The 18,617-nt window shown below is 36.6% G+C and overlaps 1 protein-coding gene across 3 annotated transcripts in view; it reads left to right on the top strand.

The window, feature by feature from the left end:
- The window catches only part of EPHA3 (EPH receptor A3), a 356,916-nt gene that overhangs the window by 213,131 nt on the left and 125,168 nt on the right, over positions 1–18,617 (top strand). For 2 of the 3 annotated variants that reach the window (XM_059064499.2, XM_059064498.2), the window contains exons 4-5: positions 14,367–14,522; positions 15,204–15,539. The exons of the other annotated variant lie outside the window; for it this stretch is intronic. In XM_059064499.2, the coding sequence (XP_058920482.1) occupies positions 14,367–14,522; positions 15,204–15,539 (492 nt within the window). The remainder of the gene's footprint in view (positions 1–14,366; positions 14,523–15,203; positions 15,540–18,617) is intronic. 3 annotated transcript variants of the gene reach the window in all.

The raw sequence follows: 18,617 nt of genomic DNA, 5'->3' as shown, positions 1-18,617 counted from the left end.
TTTTATTGAAGTATAGTTAATTTACATGTTGTGTCAATTTCAAGTGTACAGTAAAGTAGTTCTGTTATACATATATATGTGTTCTTTTTCAGATTCTTTTCCATTATAGATTATTACAAGATAGTAGGTCCTAACAAGGATTTACTTTTTTACCTATTTTTTATACAGTAGTCTGTATATGTCAATCCCAAACTCCTAATTTAATCTCTCCCCACCACCCCAGCTATCCCCTTTCTATTTCTGTTTTGTCAATAAGTTCATTTGTGTCATTTTTTTAGATTCCACATGTAAGTGATATCATATGATATTTGTCTTTTTCTGTCTGATCTAAGCACCTCTTCTGAAGTGCATCAAATCTCCCCCAGTCTTTGGAAAGGTGCTATTTTGTTTAACTCTTGTTAGTATCCTAAGTATTTACTCTTCAGTAGATACTTTGAAGAACTCCAAATACAATGTAATTTTTTAGTGAAAAACACCTATATGATATATAAAGTTGAATACCGTATTTTTCTAGGCTACTTGAGAATTCTTTATGTTTAACAGACTAATAAAGTACACCGTAAAGTGAAATTGCATTAGCCCTTTTTGTTTTTGATTAGAAACTGTTTATGGTATGCTTTTCCCCCACTACAAAATAAAGTTCCTTGTTTCAACTGGTAACAAAGAGAAAGTAGAAAATCCGATCTATGATAAGCAGGCAGATTCCCCTGCACAGAAATCTAGCTCACAAATACCTTTCTAACAGACCTACAACAGTTAAGCATTTGCTGTTCATTATGAATAGAATTTCCTTCCATCAGAGCCATTCATCTTGCTACACGTAGGCTTGAGATATTGTTGAAAAAAATTACTATTGGCAAACGGTTACTGCAAGAAAATGAGGTAATCTATTTTCCTTGTGCCAGTAGGATCTAATATTTTTATAGTCATACTATATAAATTTGTTACATTAATTTTAGGGTGATGGATCCATTGTCAGTTCTTTATTAGTTATCACTTCTAAGTTTTACATGATGAGAAGACAGTGGAAACAAAAAGGCATACATATCTGTGTCTAGCAATACCTCAGACTTGGGTATAATTTCTGGTTACAACATTTAAAATGGTGGGGGGGGCTTCCCTGGTGGCGCAGTGGTTGAGAGTCCGCCTGCCGATGCAGGGGACACGAGTTCGTGGCCCTGGTCCGGGAAGATCCCACGTGCCGCGGAGCGGCTGGGCCCGTGAGCCATGGCCGCTGAGCCTGCGCGTCCGGAGCCTGTGCTCCGCAATGGGAGAGGCCACAACAATGAGAGGCCCGCATACAGCTAAAAAAAAAAAAAAAAAAAAAAAAAAAAAAAAAAAATAGTGGGGTAAGTAGCTAATGCACTTAATATCATTAAACTTCAATCATCTCCTCAGGAAAAACAGATAATACCTGTCTCACATGATTTTTGTAAGTGCAGAGATGAGACAGAAGTGTAGTGCTTGACATGGAGGAGATTTTCAGTAAATGGTATTTATTATATTACAAAGAGGTGAGGTGTTCTCTTCAGGTAGCTAGATCTAGGGAAGGTGATGCAAGCAGGTAATGCAATCTGCCTGGCTTTTCAAAGGCTGCTGGGATAAGATATGACTCAATGCCCAATTTCCTTCCCAATCCCTCACCTCTCTAGCCTCGTGTACAAGATCTAAACCCCTAACTTTGCAGAATATAAGAAGACAAACAGTTATCTTGAATGAATTTCCCAAGTCAGTTAACAAAATTTTAAACAGTTACTCCAGAGAGTGGATGGAATGTAATGATCTCTGCCCTGAAGAAACACTTGCAGAATGCACACAGTGGTCTAAATTAGAGAAACACACACACCTGCTGCAGACACACACACTACATGTGGCTATTTTAGCACACACAAAGACACACACCCATTCTTTTTTCCCTCCCACTCCCGTCTCCGTCCTTCCATCCTGCCTCTCTCTCTCTCTCTCCCCCCCTTCCCACTACTTCAAGAATAGCAACACTGAGCACAGCTTACCAAATCTGAAGCTATCTGAGATGACCAGAGTGAATGAAAGCAGCAGACATCTTCCTGCTGTTGTTTTTACTCCTTATGTTCCAAATTCTTATGTCCAAGTTATTTGTATTAAAAGAGTGGTATATATTTGCCAACTATAAGCAATGCATTTTAATATTGCCTCTATATTTTCTTCCATTCTTTCTGCCCTTTAATTCTCTCCTCCTCTCAGATGGATTGAACTTTTTTAGTCCTTTTGTTGCAATGCATCTGTTTTCCAAGTTGAATGTAATGTTCTAGGATAATAGTCATAACTATGAAAAAAATGTTCATGTCTATATTTAGAAATTAACCATTTTAAGGTATTCAAGCCTGTTGCACTTTATTTTCATAACACCATTAAATACTACTCTCTATTTCTGTGGCAACTGCCCTTCTTATGCAAATAGAAAAATAATTTTTTCTTGAATATGATGGAATTAATTTTAGGTGAAATTCAAATTTATAAACATACTGTTCTACACAATTATGAATGTTTGTGTCTTCCTTAATAGTTTCAAAATAAGTGATTGGTTTAAGGTTTTTTTGAAACACTCATTCAGATAATGATTGTGCTGATCCAATGGGCATCTAATTTAATAGTTTTTATATTTTCCTTGTGAAATCCATTCTTACACATTTAAGGGAGTGAATTTCAGAATGCTTTGAATATTAATCCCCTTTCTATTTTGGAGCAAGTATTTCCCAAAAGCATAAAAATAAATTAAAAGAGACCCTAGAATTATATTAGCTCATTTTTTTCCTGTATTACCTTATACATTGCTGTTAGCCATGAAGTAACTCAAAGCAAATATTGAATACTTTTAAATTGCAGACTTCTCCTAGTTGGTAATATTTTGTGATCATAAAGTGAATGCTCAGTGTATAAAAGACACATTATACATTTATTTTAAATCCATTTGCTTTCTAACCAGAATATGATCAAATAGTCATTTTCATAAATTTAACAATAAAAATGGAATGGAAAGGTGATAGGATTATAAGAATTGTTAAGGTATACATTTGAAAGTTGCAGAGGTTTTTCCTCGGAATAGGAAATGACATTATGGGCTTCCCTGGTGGCGCAGTGGTTGGGAGTCCGCCTGCCGATGCAGGGGACGCGGGTTTGTGCCCTGGTCCAGGAGGATCCCACATGCCACGGAGCGGCTCGGCCCGTGAGCCGTGGCCGCTGAGCCTGCGCATCCGGAGCTTGTGCTCCGCAACGGGAGACACCACAGCGGTGAGAGGCCCGCGTACCACAAAAAAAAGAAAGAAAAAAAAAGAAAATGACATTATTTTAAAATAAACTTGCCTAAAATATAAAGCTGATTTAAATACAATAATGTCATCATTCCACAAAATTCTAGATGGCTCTTTTTATTTTTTAGAGTGAATCATTAACAGTATAGCTAAGAGAGCAAATATTTTTGCAATGTGTCTTGCAGTGTTTACAGAATTCTTTTCCTCTGAGTTTTCTACCTTTTATAGGTTTTCATTTACATCCTGGATTTTACAAAACTACAATGAGACTTCATCTCACACCGGTCAGATTGGCCATCATCAAAAAATCTAGAAACAATAAATGCTGAAGAGGGTGTGGAGAAAAGGGAACACTCTTGCACTGCTGGTGGGAATGTAAATTGGTACAGCTACTATGGATAACAGTATGGAGGGTCCTTAAAAAATTACAAATAGAACTATCATACGGCCCTGCAATCCCACTACTAGGCATATACCCTGAGAAAACCAGAATTCAAAAAGAGTCATGTACCAAAATATTTATTGCAGCTTTATTTACGATAGCCAGGACATGGAAGCAACCTCCGTGTCCATCAACAGATGAATGGATAAAGAAGATGTGGCACATATATACAACGGAATATTACTCAGCCATAAAAAGAAATGAGACTGAGTTATTTGTAATGAGGTGTATAGACCTGGAGTCTGTCATACAGAGTGAAGTAAGTCAGAAGGAGAAAAACAAATACTGTATGATAACACATATATATGGAATCTAAGAAAAAAAAATGTCATGAAGAGATTATTGATAGGACAGGAATAAAACACAGACCTACTAGAGCATGGACTTGAGGATATGGGGAGGGGGAAGGGTGGGCTGTGACGAAGTGAGAGAGTGGCAGGGACATATACACACTACCAAATGTAAATTAGATAGCTAGTGGAAAGCTGCCGCATAGCACAGGGAGTTCACCTCTGTGCTTTGTGACCACCTAGAGGGGTGGGATAGGGAGGGTGGGAGGGAAGGTGACACAAGAGAGAAGAGATATGGAAACATATGTATATGTGTAACTGATTCACTTTGTTGTAAAGGAGAAACTAACACATATTGTAAAACAGTTATACTCAAATAAAGATGTTAAAAATAAATAAATAAATCCTGGATTTTAAAAATTGTGCTATTTTCTATGTAAATTTTCCCAAGTGGAGATAGAATTACTTGAGATCAAAAGTGTGAAATTCACATTAGTGGGGCTATCAACATTTGCAGTCAACCATAATTTTCCCCTATGTTGCTTTTTTAAAGAGAGAGAAGAAAAATGAAACTCCTTGACCAGTATAATAGAAGCAAGAGCTAATCAAAACTGTGGTGTGTGTGTGTGTGTGTGTGTGTGTGTGTGTGTGTGTGTGTGTGTAGGAAAAGAGAGTGAGAGAGAGTAATATAGATGTGTAGATTTAGGCCCCTCATATAGTACACATTTAGTTTTGCACTTTACGTGATATGCACCTAAAGGTCAAATTACACACACACACACACACACACACACACACACACTATGTTCATTAACTATAGTGGGGTTTTTTTTTGTGTGTGTATGTGCAATCTTTATAATTCTAAGACTTTAATATTTTTAAGTTTTTCATTAGATAAATGATATGTTAATAAGAAAAAATATAAACAATAAAAGGATTGCCTACACATTGTTTTATTCTGATTTTTTGCCATAAAATATTATGAGCATCTTTCTGAGTGAGACATAATGTGTCTCATAAATGTATGAAAATAGCAGAATTTATATATGCAATTGTATGAACATAGCATAGTTTAACCACCTTTCTAATTTGAGGCATTATATTCTTTCTAATTTGCCAATATTATAATAGCATTGTTCATATATCTTTGTGCATATAAACATACACAGGACCTAGTTGTTTTTTTTTTAACATCTTTATTTGAATATAACTGTTTTACAATAGTGTGTTAGTTTCTCCTTTACAACAAAGTGAATCAGTTATACATATACATATGTTCCCATATCTCTTCCCTCTTGCGTCACCCTCCCTCCCACCCTCCCTATCCCACCCCTCTAGGTGGTCACAAAGCACAGAGGTGAACTCCCTGTGCTATGCGGCAGCTTCCCACTAGCTATCTAATTTACATTTGGTAGTGTGTATATGTACCTGCCACTCTCTCACATCGTCACAGCTTACCCTTCCCCCTCCCCATATCCTCAAGTCCATGCTCTAGTACCTAGTTGTTCTTTAGGAATTCATGTACAATAGATCCTTGGAAATAGCATCTGAAGATTTCATGACTTGTATCTCAAACTCTAATTTGGGTGACTGATTCTATGATGGCAATCCTATTCTCCTAAAATTGACTTATAAAGGTGAGTATTGGACTGCTGACCTCTCCAAGCTCTAGCTATATTTCCAGTGTAGTCTGGAAAATGCTAATCCATAGTAGGGCTTATTTTGACATGGAAGTGATTTACCTCCTCCCAAATCCCTTCCAAGGAATGGTTTTCTTAGACATTCCAATGCTATTCTGCTCTAAAGAAAACTTCTGACACTATTCTCAAAAGCTTTTCCAGGCTGTCTCTCAATATATTCTGAGTATAGATTTGGGTCCTATGTATTTTATGTTCACCACAATAATATCCCATAAAAATGATTCTCTCTTTCATTCTTGGTCTCTCTCTCTCCCTTCCCCACCTCCCCTCCTCCCTCCCGGTTTTAGTATTTACCTGCTCATAACATACATATTTCTATAAATTTGTAAATTTTATTAATGGGTCTCATTCTCTGGGTATTGATAATTAAGAATAGAAAAACTCGGGGCTTCCCTGGTGGCGCAGTGGTTGAGAATCCGCCTGCCGATGCAGGGGATACGGGTTCGTGCCCCGGTCCGGGAAGATCCCACATGCCGTGGAGCGGCTGGGCCCGTGAGCCATGGCTGCTGAGCCTGTGCGTCCGGAGCCTGTGCTCCGCGATGGGAGAGGCCACGACAGTGAGAGGCCCGCGTACCACAAAAAAAAAAAAAGAATAGAAAAACTCAACTAGTCCTACTCTTAAAGCTCACTGTTCTTCCTTGAAAGAAGAAGACAACTGAAAAGCTGGCAAAACACAGCATCCTCAGGACCAGGGTGTCTTTTAACATTCTCTTGGTGGTGAACATGCATTGAACATATTTTAGTGTTACTGGCACCTGTCTTGCTAAATCTGATGGAACAACAACGAATGCAATAAAGTCTTGTTACTAAGCTATCTTTGAGCCACACTAGATTGTGATTGATTCTGTTGTGTGTAATAGTATGGTGGCATTTTGCCTTAGGCCTTTTTTACTGAACAGTGAAGGAACAGAAGAAGGAAACACTTGATCACTTTGTAAATGCTGCACATTGCAGGCAGGGTTTAATGACTGAACGTAGCCACTTCCAGTGTATTGAAATGCCTCTGCCTTGCCTCAAAGCATTGTACCTCTATTCAAATGGCAAAGAATAGAGTTCCTGTAAGATTGTGGAGTACAGCTCATTTTGGGAATAAACAGTTGCTTTGACCTTGTACTGGCAAATAGACCCTGTCAGGCCTGGAATTGCAAGGCCAGGAAATCATCTGTTTAGTCAGTGCTGGTTCTGGTCATTAGTTTGTGTTTATGGCTGGGAATTGATAATATAGCCCTGTGTGTATAGAGCTCAGGTCTGAATACTAAAAGGACCCTATTTACCAACAGCTTTATTTTTTAATTTAAAGTTAATTCAAATTGAAATGAGCCTTTTAACCCTTAATTAGGTCCATGTTTTCTCTTAAAAGTCAACCACATTAGTCAACTGGAGACAAAATTCACTTTGCAATTGAAAAGCTGTCTACTTTCTTTCAACAGTAGCCACCGTGGTTTACTAAGTGCATTTGTTTTCCTTTCACTATGGTAACTTTACCCATTCTCTGTATCAGCATAACTCAAGCCCATCAATTACAACTCAGAGGAAAAGTGTGCTATGTGCTTTGGGAATGAGGCCAAGATTCTATCTGGAAGCTTTTTTATAATTATTATTCATTGTATAGCTAGTGCTCATAATACTCCCTATTTCATACTTTTTTCTTTATATTTATCCAAACCTGGTAGTTTGTTATTTTATCCCACTACTGACCCATAGTATTTAGTTCCTGTTTTATTCTTACCTCTTTATAAATATGGAATCAGCAGATTCCCAAAATATTTCTAATTCATTTATTACAAATTGGTATTATTTTGACTTCCTTCTATTATTTTATTCATATTTTTGGTGTTCTCAATAGAAAATTAATATTTGGCAAGAGCTTCTTCATTTTTGTTCTACTGTGGCCCATCCTGGGGTTTTTTCAATAAGTTTTGGGGTTCGCTTAGTAAATGAACATGCATACTCTCACTAACTGGGCACTTAAAATAGAGGAACTAAAAGGTAGATTAACAAGAAAAAGACAAATAAAACCTCACTTCAGACTAACAGAAGGAAAATGTTTTGTCTTTTAAATTGTATTGTCAGTATCATGCTAATTTTCCTTATTGTTAAAAGAGAAAAAGAAAATCACACCTTCCTACATTTAAAAAAATTTAAAATAATAATTAATATCAATATTTTAATTTTGTATTTATTCCTATAAGATTTCCCAGCTTTTAAACATTCTACTCTATCTAAAATATACATGAAAGGGGGCTTCCCTGGTGGCGCAGTGGTTGAGAATCCGCCTGCCGATGCAGGGGATACGGGTCCGGGAAGATCCCACATGCCGTGGAGTGGCTGGGCCCGTGAACCATGGCCGCTGAGCCTGCGTGTCCGGAGCCTGTGCTCCGCCAAGGGAGAGGCCACAGCAGTGAGAGGCCCGCGTACCACCAAAAATAAATAAATAAATAATTAAAAAATAAAATATACATGAAAGGAAGAGTATAATGAAAATAGTTTTATTATGCTACTGGGTAAGATGAAAATATAATAATAGGGAATTATTTGCTTGGCAATGAATTTATCATTCAATCCATCCAATCATGAAATCCACATACCCTTTGAATATATACTGCGCTGATATAGAAAAACACTGAGAAGGGCAAAAACTTGTCATTTCTTGATTCAAGTATATTTCCTTTAAATCAGAAGAGAGCCTCTTTTCTTTGTCTTGTTGCCCTATGTGATTTTGTAATTTCAATGGCTAATTTTAATCCTTAAAGCACGGATGAAAGTAAAGATGCTTTATTTTTTTCTACTTAGAAAGTTCTAGGAATCCTACAAATTTTGGTACATGAAGCATTAACCTTTTAAAGTGTCTAGCCTGAAGAGTATTAAGAGACAAGATAGTCAATACCCATCATTTGATAAATGAAGACATTGAAATCCAGAGAGGACAATTGGTTACAAGTTAATTATTCATTTAAAAAATGTGTTTCATCAAAAAATGTATTTCATCAACTGCAAGGTGCTGGGCAATGTGCTGGACACTGAGCATGCAAAATGAATCGGAAAGGGCTTCCCTGGTGGCGCAGTGGTTGAGAATCCGCCTGCCGATGCAGGGGACACGGGTTCGTGCCCTGGTCCGGGAAGATCCCACATGCCGCAGAGCGGCTGGGCCCGTGAGCCATGGCCGCTGAGCCTGCGCGTCCGGAGCCTGTGCTCCGCAACGGGAGAGGCCACAGCAGTGAGAGGCCTGTGTACCACCAAAAAAAAAAAAAAAAAAAAAAAATGAATCGGAAAAAACTCGTATCTCTGTATTGCTCAGGATCTAACCTGGGAACAGATAATAATAACTAAAAATGAATCTTCAGACTTATTTTAGAAGAGGAAGTCACTATCCCAACTACCTAATAAAAATTGGAAGACACCTGGTCAGTGACTTTGAGATAATACCTATTTAGTAGAAAAAACTAGATCAAAACCTACATTTCCTCTTTCCCAGGCTGGTGGTCTTCCTGTAAGATGCTGAAAATACCTTGAAGAGTTGGGATATAGAGAAGTGAAATTAGGGAATTTCTTGGTGAAGATTACTTAAAAATGTTGTGTTGCAAAGTGTCTTAGCACTTACATTCTCAGGTGAGAAATCCAATTCTAAAATAACGGTGCCATATGGAATTAATTGGTCTCCTGTTTAAAGCTAGGATTGTGAATTTTATCACTGTGACTGGACACAATAAAGTGTCTAGGTCATCTTAGGAGATCAGTACATGTTTGGTTTTTGAAAGTGAATAAATGAAATCCAAACATTACATGAACAAGTCTGATTCCTAGTAAATCCATGATGATATCCAGGAGGATTTGAGGAGGTGCTACATCCCATTTTTAATGGTTCATTTAGTTTTGTGTATCATTCCTACTTTGCTTATTCAAAGCCCAGAGTTCCTGCCACAATTAACTAGTTCAAAAATCTCCATTACAGCAAGGGGATAAAACGTCTCTGGGACCCAAAAAGGGGCAGCAGTTTGCCTCCACTTAAAAGGTCTTACACTGTTTAATCACTCTTTCATTTTACTACCCTGAGATAGAAATCTATGAATAATTTTACCAGTTTTTGACTGACAAGAACATGTACTACTGGGTTATTGGAGGAAAGATGTAAATCAGAATTCTGTCATTTTGGCAGCAGGCTTTGAATATGTGCATTTCCACCTTAGTTAAGTATTGCTTTCTAGCTGGCCAACACAGGGAAGGCCTTAAGTATACAGCAGAAGTTTGTTTGTTTGTTTGTTTTTTTAACTTAAAGCTGGATAAACTTGAATTAGTATTAATTTGTTTACCTTTATTGCATGTTCTCTGTTCTTTGATATTCTGTAATAAGTTGACAAAGACTTCCTTTAAGTAAGAAAAGGAAAGAAAACACATTAACATATCTACTTTCTACTTCTTACCTGGGTTTTACTTTTTGTATGCTGAACCTTCTCATTCTCTAACGTAATGCATAAGGAGAGAAATGTGCACATTGTTATATTAGCAGTTTTATATTCAAGGAAGGGAAGGAGATACTTTTACATTACAATCATTGTTTCTGCTATCATAAGCAAAGATAATAAAACAGAAGTACTAATGTCCCGTAGAGGTAGAGTTTAAAATTTTTCCATGAGGATTTTTTTTAAGAATGAAGAAGGTATAACAAAAGGATAGGTATTTCAGTACAAGATGATTTATTGCAAGGGAGGGAGATTATTTATTGATGGGAAAAAGTTTGAAGTAAATTTATAAAGAATTTCCCCTTATACATTTAAAGATAATGTTTCTTACCAGTATAATAATTTTATTAGTGAATACAAACTTTTCAGTTATATTCTCAAATTTGTTGAACAATATGAGTCGAGGATTTAGAGATTCTGTTTGTATCAAGAAAAGGAAAATTTACTTGTATGGCTCCCACATATAGTGGTGTCACCCTATTCTTAAAGTTGACAGACAACCTCTGCCCTTCCAACAAAAGTTCAATTGCTCATCTGCCCATAACAATGTTACACCTCAAAGAGAAAGAAAATCCAGGAGAATACAAGAGAACATCAGCCTTTCTGAAATGGTGTCTTAACTAGGAATAGATGAAAAAAGACTTGTATGTGTTTAATTAAATGTGTTGCATTAAATTTTTTAGATGACTATTCTTCAGTGTCATACCAACAGCTTAGAATCGGTAGGAAAATAATTTGCTTTTAATGAGTGATTTACATAAAATTAAAAGCAGAAATTTTCTTGCTTATTCAGACTATGATTGAATTTCTTTGTTATCTTGGACATTCTGTTTGTGCTTCAATTGTTAATTCTGTAAAATAAGAAGATTAATATCTACCTTGATTATTTCAATAGAACTGTTGTGAGATTTAATTGAGATGGTATATTTGAAAGTCCTTTATAAAGAGTTAAAGTGTCTACCAAATTTAGGATATTACCATAGAAACTAGCATTGTACTCAGGATAGAGTTAGCATTCAATGAATATCTGTTAATTGATGATTAAATCCTATCAGCTAGCTACCAGGTGCCAGAAGATGCAGAGTAGAGTCTGTCCCTAACTGTGTGTCACCTAACATCCTGGATTTTCACATGTAAAACACACAAACTGACCAGTGGGTTTTCTTAGGATCTTTTTAGCTCCATTAAGCTATTCTATATAATTAATACATCTCAACTGAATTCTCTTTGTCTATTTTATCATTTAGAAATGCTTTCTGCTGCGAGTAAAAGAAAACTTGACTACAGTGACTTAAACAAACAAGGTGTTACTTTTCTGTCATTATAAGAAATCCTGAGATTGGTGCTTGCTGGGTCAACAAGAGCAGGGTACACATCTCTCTGACTTTCTTGGCCTTTAACTTAGTGTCTCCTGTAAGTCGTTATGCCCATAATCAATGCAAGGTATCCCAAAGACTTTCATCAGAGTTCTGTTTGTATCTCTTTAGCCATCTCTTTGGCCATAACTTTGGCCATCCACCCCTATTTGCAATGATCTGAGTTAGGGAGAATGCAGTTCTGAACAAAATCAGGATTCTATTAGCAAACAGGAAGCAGGACTGAGATATTGAGTATGTAACCAACAGTACCCACCATATTCCTCTAGTTAACAGTTTGTCTTTTCATGTTGATCTATTTGTGTATTTAATTATGCTTCTTACAGACCAACTCCTACTGTCTTAATCTTTCTCAAATGGGAGTCCTTCTGTGTATTTCTTCCAACAGATCAATCAGAATGGAGTGCTTGCTCCATGTGACCTGTGTTAAATTGCCTGCTTTCAAATTGCAAGGGCCTTTTTGGGATGGACAGAATTAGGGACATTTGTATCTTTAAGACTAAGGAGGAGACTGAACAAAAGTAGATGATTGACAGATATTTATTAAACTGCATGTATATATGCCTACCTATCTTTTACTCTTCTCATCTCTAAGGTTATTATTTACTCATAATTAAAGTCTGGTTACTAGTTCAAGTCACATTCTTAACTTCTAGGCTTAATAACTATAGCTACTTTCAATACTATTAGAAATTCTGTGCTGTGGTGCTGTGGCTAAGTGATTGTATGACTATCTAGTCTTTAAGTATCACATAGTATAGCTATTTATAGTATTAACAAAAAGTGATTGAGTGTTTAGTGAATACCTTTATGCCTAATGTTGTAAAAACTATAAAAGCCTGAAATAAAAACACAGGGATAAATTTACAAGCAAACAAAATAACAAAGTACATTGGAACACTGCGACTTAATCTTTTAAAGACTCAGCAATGCCCTTTTGCAAATTTAAAGGCACTCAATAATGAGCTAAATTGAAACCAGAAGTTAAGTGCATAGTTTGTTTATACTTTATATCATTTCCCCCTGAGGCAATATGACATGAGATATGAGTGGACCTTTCTAGCCAGTGCTTAAGGACAATGTTCAAAAGTTTATAATTCTAATCCAAGTTTGGTTAGGGCAATAGAATTTATTTGACTGGCTCTCAATATTGTACCAGAAGTTGGTCAATTTAATGTAATGTGGTCCTTGAGCAGCCATTCTTAGTAGGAACTTGAAAACAGCAAGACTAGATTAATGATTACTATCATTTTAAGTTATTCTAATTGTTGCTCTTGTCAATGTATTTTTCTTGGGAATGTTATCGCCCAAGAAATGTTCAGTAGGAAGATACACTATTATAGATACAGTGTGTTATCTTTTAAAATACATTTAGTGATTATAAGAGTTAAGATTTATTCCCACAGGTTTTATTTGAATGCAAATAACCTGTTATTCACAATATGAAGTTGATATAAAAAAATTTTGGAATTCAGTGATAAACATAGTCTGTAGGGTCTAGTCTCTATTTAAGTGGTTTAAGCCATCAAATCTCAATGTAGCTTTGAAGTTGAGTTTTAGAGACTTAAGAAATTATTGGCTTCCAATTATTGGCTTCCAAAGAAACTTAAAAATTTAAGATCCTGAATTCCTTCCTCAAAGGAATGTCAAGGGATTTTTGTTAGGGTTTTCACTATGATTTCAGTCCTCACGGTAATTATGAAAATGGACTAAATAAAACAGTACAGCATTTTAAATTTTATATCAGATTAAGTGAAAATACTATAATGGAGACATTTCTGTAAAAGCTGTAAATAGACAGTGAATATTAAATGGGCAGCTGAAATAATATCTGGTAACCAGTTCATTGGGCTTAAAAAAAAAATGTTATTCAGAGATACAACTGGAAAGAAAGAAGATAACATAGTTATTTTTAAAAGCATTAATCTAGTAATAATTCACAAGTATATCAATTTAAATAGAAATTATACCTCCCTGTGTATCTGCGATACAGACAAGGAAATAACTTAAGACCTTTCTTTTAGGCCATAACCACAGAATGACACTGTCAAGGGCAAACAAAATATCATAGCTCAGGAGAACCATGTATCAAGAATCTTAAAATATAGACAAAGTCGTGACTTCTTCCTTCAGTTGCTTACAATTTGTAGGGATAAAGTTGTTCATCCAGAAACTAATTAGAAAACAAGCGAGTACTATATTAAGTACTAACTGCAGAGACTGTACACATTGCATCATGTTTAAAAAGGGAATGGCTGCATGATGACATGGCTTTGCTTTATTTTCTCCACAAATAGTCCAATGCCAAGTAAAGCTGTGAAAACAGGAGATGGAAATTTCATCACACTCTAGTGCCAGAATAATCTAAATCTTGTGGGGTTTTTTTTCCCCCTTAACATTTGGTGCAAATACAACCGTATATGTGGAGAAACTACATTGGGCCACATTATTTGCTTCTATGAATTCTGGGAGAAGAAAATAGATTTTATTCATAATGAATGCATGCCCTAGCCTCCTGAAATCTGTTTTATGTATTTTCAAGAATATATTTTCAGGGCTTCCCTGGTGGCGCGGTGGTTGGGAGTCCGCCTGCCAATGCAGGGCACGCAGGTTCGGGCCCCGGTCCGGGAGGATCCCACATGCCGCAGAGCGGCTGGGCCCGTGAGCCATGACCGCTGAGCCTGCACGTCCGGAGCAACGGGAGAGGCCACAACAGTGAGAGGCCCGTGTACTGAAAAAAAAAAAAAAAAAAAAAGAATATATTTTCAAAATTATCACCAAATTTTAAAAGAGTCATTTTGTTTGTAGCTTGTCGACCAGGTTTCCACAAGCCTTCGGATGGCGATGTGCAGTGTGCTAAGTGCCCACCTCACAGTTCTACTCACGAAGATGGTTCAGTGAACTGCAGGTGTGAGAATAATTACTTCCGAGCAGACAAAGACCCTCCATCCATGGCTTGTACCCGTGAGTAGTTTTGCTGCAACCCATGCCTCCATGTTTGTTTCATTTTCTTTTTGCTTCTTCTTACTGTGTTTTTTTTAAAGCATTTGGCCCATTTCCTTCTGCTCTCCATGTGCAAATTACAAGCTTTCTCTGCTTCGCTCTCCATGCTTGGCTCACCACAAATGCAACATTGATCACACAAAATGAATTAGTGTTTAAAGCACTTCCTGCAACAGGACACCCAGAAGGAAAGAAAGTTTTCTATATCTTGTTTTAGATCTTGCATAATTTTGACAGGGTAGGGGAGGTTTAGGCATGGGATTTGTATTTTTACTTTTCTATTCCCTCTTGTTATGTGTTAGTCATAGGTCACAGGGAAAAAGAAGTAAGATTTATAAAACTAATACTAAAGTTTTCATAACTATTCACAAGGGCATTGAATTTAGTGGTAAATTCCTTTGTTGGACTTTGTGAATGCATCTTCAACCTGGAGTCAAAACTCCCCCCATTCATAGCTCGGGGACGACAGCACTCTTGAATCCATGTGTCTATAATCTCATGGATCCTCTGAGGACGAATTAAAAGTATATAATAAAGACAAGATGGTTATTTACCTTTTTCAGTTCCACTGTAAGTTATCTATTTCCCTTGTAGTAGAAAACAGAAGTGAGGCTCATTAATCTTTGTTGAACTACTTTGCAGGACCTCCATCTGCACCGAGAAATGTTATATCTAATATAAATGAGACCTCGGTTATCCTGGACTGGAGTTGGCCCCTGGACACAGGAGGCCGGAAAGATGTTACCTTCAACATCATATGTAAAAAATGTGGGTGGAACGTAAAACAGTGTGAGCCATGCAGCCCAAATGTCCGCTTCCTCCCTCGACAGTATGGACTCACCAACACCACGGTGACAGTGACAGACCTCCTGGCACACACTAACTACACCTTTGAGATTGATGCCATTAATGGGGTGTCAGAGCTGAGCTCACCACCAAGACAGTTTGCTGCAGTCAGCATCACAACTAACCAGGCTGGTGAGTACATGCTGGATGCTTCCTACTCCTGCCATTTCAGAGCCAAGTAATAGTTTTGACAGAAAGGGTGAAAGAAAGGGTAGGAAAAAATGATTTGAAAGAGCCCCAGGTTATTCTTTTTTATCACTTTTAGACAGTTATGGTACATTACATAGCTCAATTTCATTCTTCAAAGTGAGAATAAATCATATTTGTTAGGTGATTTTAAGCTAGTTTAATCCATTGCTTTCCAATTTGAAATCTTTAAACATCTGGGGCTCTTAGGTAGTACTTATGGGGCTCCTTGCAGCATTTCCGTATTTTCAAGAACTTAACAGACATTGAATCTAGCTTGGAAAAGGTTATGTATGATATTTAAAACTATAAATGTCTTTACCTTGGTTATAATTACATCAAATTTTGTGTATAGTTATTCAGTTATTTTATGCTCCCCAGAAGCTCTGGGTAGTATAGCTCAGATAGTTAAAACTCTCTGATTAATTTTTTAAAAAAAGAAAAGAAACACATTTTATTTAATAGATAAATTTGTATTTAAAAATTAAAAACATGGAATTGGGGAGAAGCTTCGTAAAAAGAGGTCTTGGTGGAAAACAGTTGGAATCACTGATCTTTAAAATTTCCAGATATAAATTTTATGGTGATTTCATCAACTGTATTTTCCATGGACAATCTTTTCCTAATTAAAAAGAAATTACTGTTTTGCCAGATTGTAAGCAAAGGGCCTTTAATATGGAATAGAAAATTTAAATAAACTTCTCACCTTTCTTTATCTTGCATCCACACCATTTCTCTTTTCTTTACTGTTAGTAAATCCTGTGTTTTTCAGTCACCCTTTAAATCTATTTGGTTTTCAGTTCTCTGATAATTCTTGTGATATTTTTTACTATGGCTTTTTTATAGTGTGGTGCCCAGAATTATTCATGGGGGTTTAGTTGTGATTCTCTCAAACATGTAGAAGAATTACACTTTGCAGAGTATACAGAGACATGCCAGTGATATCCCTTTGAAATAAGACAATCATTTTTCCAAGGTGATAACTATGATGAATGAGTAAAAAAGTTTTCTAATCAACAAAGCTGTGCAAAATTAAGCTGATAGATATTTATTGTGCATAACTGTTGCTACAAGATATCATAATTAGGGTTACATTTCAAACAATTCAGTTCAGAGATATTATTGTATAATTTATACACAAGAAAATAAACACTGGAGCCAAAAAGGGAGAAAAGGAAGAGACAGGATGGCCCCCTGAGAATACTTCAGCTAGAACTACAGACTCCCACATCTGCTCCCAGGAGAGCTAACCTTGAGTTGGAAGTTAGAATTGAGTGTAAACTCAGCTTCTTTTCTACATTTGGTTTAAATTATGGAAGTTCCTCTGCTGTCTAGCGGGACTCGTTCTTTTCTTTAAGGATATGAATACTGGATGTGAGAAGAAAAGAGAAAAGAGAGATGACTAAATTCTATCAGCTGGAAGAGGTCTTAGAGCAGTCAAATATCTAGCCAGGAAATTCACCACTTTCTTTCTTTCACTTGGCTGACTCAGGGAGGTTAGTTAAACTACCAAGGGTGCAAAACTAATAGGTGTCATCAGGGCTAATATTCACCAAGTATGGACAAGTATGACTCTGCGGGTTGGTAAAATTTTGTACTTATTTGCATACTGGTTAGAAGCAGACAAAGTTACTTCTGAAGGTGAGTATAGAAATGCACCTGTACTGGTTAATTCCTCAAGTACCCTAGGTAGCCCCCTAAACCCAGTATATCAAGCCTCCCACTTCCTTCCCCATAATCTAGCAATCAAAGGGATAAATCTTGACATTAGAGGCTCTCCAGACCTGTCTGTCAGGTCCCCCTTCTTCCCATAATCTAGCAACCAAAAGGGTAAATCCTGGCACTCAAGTGGTCTCCAGATCCCTGTGCGGGAACACTTCCAACTTGAGGGCTCCATGTCCCTGCCATGCCAGTTGATAGATATTTTGAATATAACCCTTGGCAGAGTCCATATTTAAATGGGTCTCTTTCTGATTCCACATCCATCCTTTGTTCCCGCTTTTCTTCTGGTCTCCTATATTGATGAAATTCTTATAATTTTACATTGTCCCATGGTGATAAAGTTTATTTATGGAAAAGACAAGACATTTTAATGAAGTGCACTGAATCATTAGTTTAATCTTGCTTACTGAATCTGTAATCTCTCCCACTTAAAGCTAGATCTCAGACCAAGTAACATATGCTTTCATTTTGCTTTCGTTAATGATATTTAAACTTTGTAGTTAATAATATTTAAAGATTTGTAACTTAGGTTTATTTAACTGTCTTCCATGAGAGAAAAAAAAAGATGAGTAATGCTATTGCTATGTATCACATGAATATAGCTTCTCATATTCAACGAACACAAGAATTTTTAGAAGTTATAATTATGTGGCAAATGGCTTTCCCAAATCCCATATTTCACTCTGATTTACTACCTTGTTTAAAACAGAGAATCAATCTGTGTTATAATTATCTCCTAAGTCAAACAGCAGTGTATAAAAACAAGCAGAGCTCCTTATTTCCTATCTTATCATTGACCTCTGGCTTTCTGACAATGCATTTATCAAGAAATTAATAGTTCCAGATATATACAATGAATGAATCTAGGTAAAGTGGCAACCAAGAGCAGGCCAAGACTTTAAAAAATAAATGGAGTTGATGCTTTGGCGCTCCCAGTTACAAATCACAGGGTAAGACAGAGATTCAGTAGGGATGGTATCAGTTACTCTTCCTAACCCCACTCTCATTTTTCAGAAAAATCACAAATATGTCTACAACATGCACCATGAGGCATTTTATATATTTATCTCAGGGAGTCTGTATCATTTTTGTGCCTGGGGAGGTAGAGGTCTTTGTTCCATCTTCAAATCCCCATGGTAAGATATATAAGCAAGATTAGAAGCAATGCCATTTCTCCAGAGTGTTTCATTGTTTTGCTTTATTTTTGTTCTTGTGAAGGTTAATGGACTGGTAGCCTTGAGAAATGAGCTCCCTACATCTAGAAAGATATGGCTATGACAGATACGATGCCTGGTGTTTAAA

The sequence above is a fragment of the Kogia breviceps genome, chromosome 5 (assembly GCF_026419965.1).
Source record: "Kogia breviceps isolate mKogBre1 chromosome 5, mKogBre1 haplotype 1, whole genome shotgun sequence".
NCBI classification, from domain to species: domain Eukaryota; kingdom Metazoa; phylum Chordata; class Mammalia; order Artiodactyla; family Physeteridae; genus Kogia; species Kogia breviceps.
Note: the sequence above shows the minus strand (reverse complement) of the source record. Positions and strands in the feature narration are given on the sequence as shown.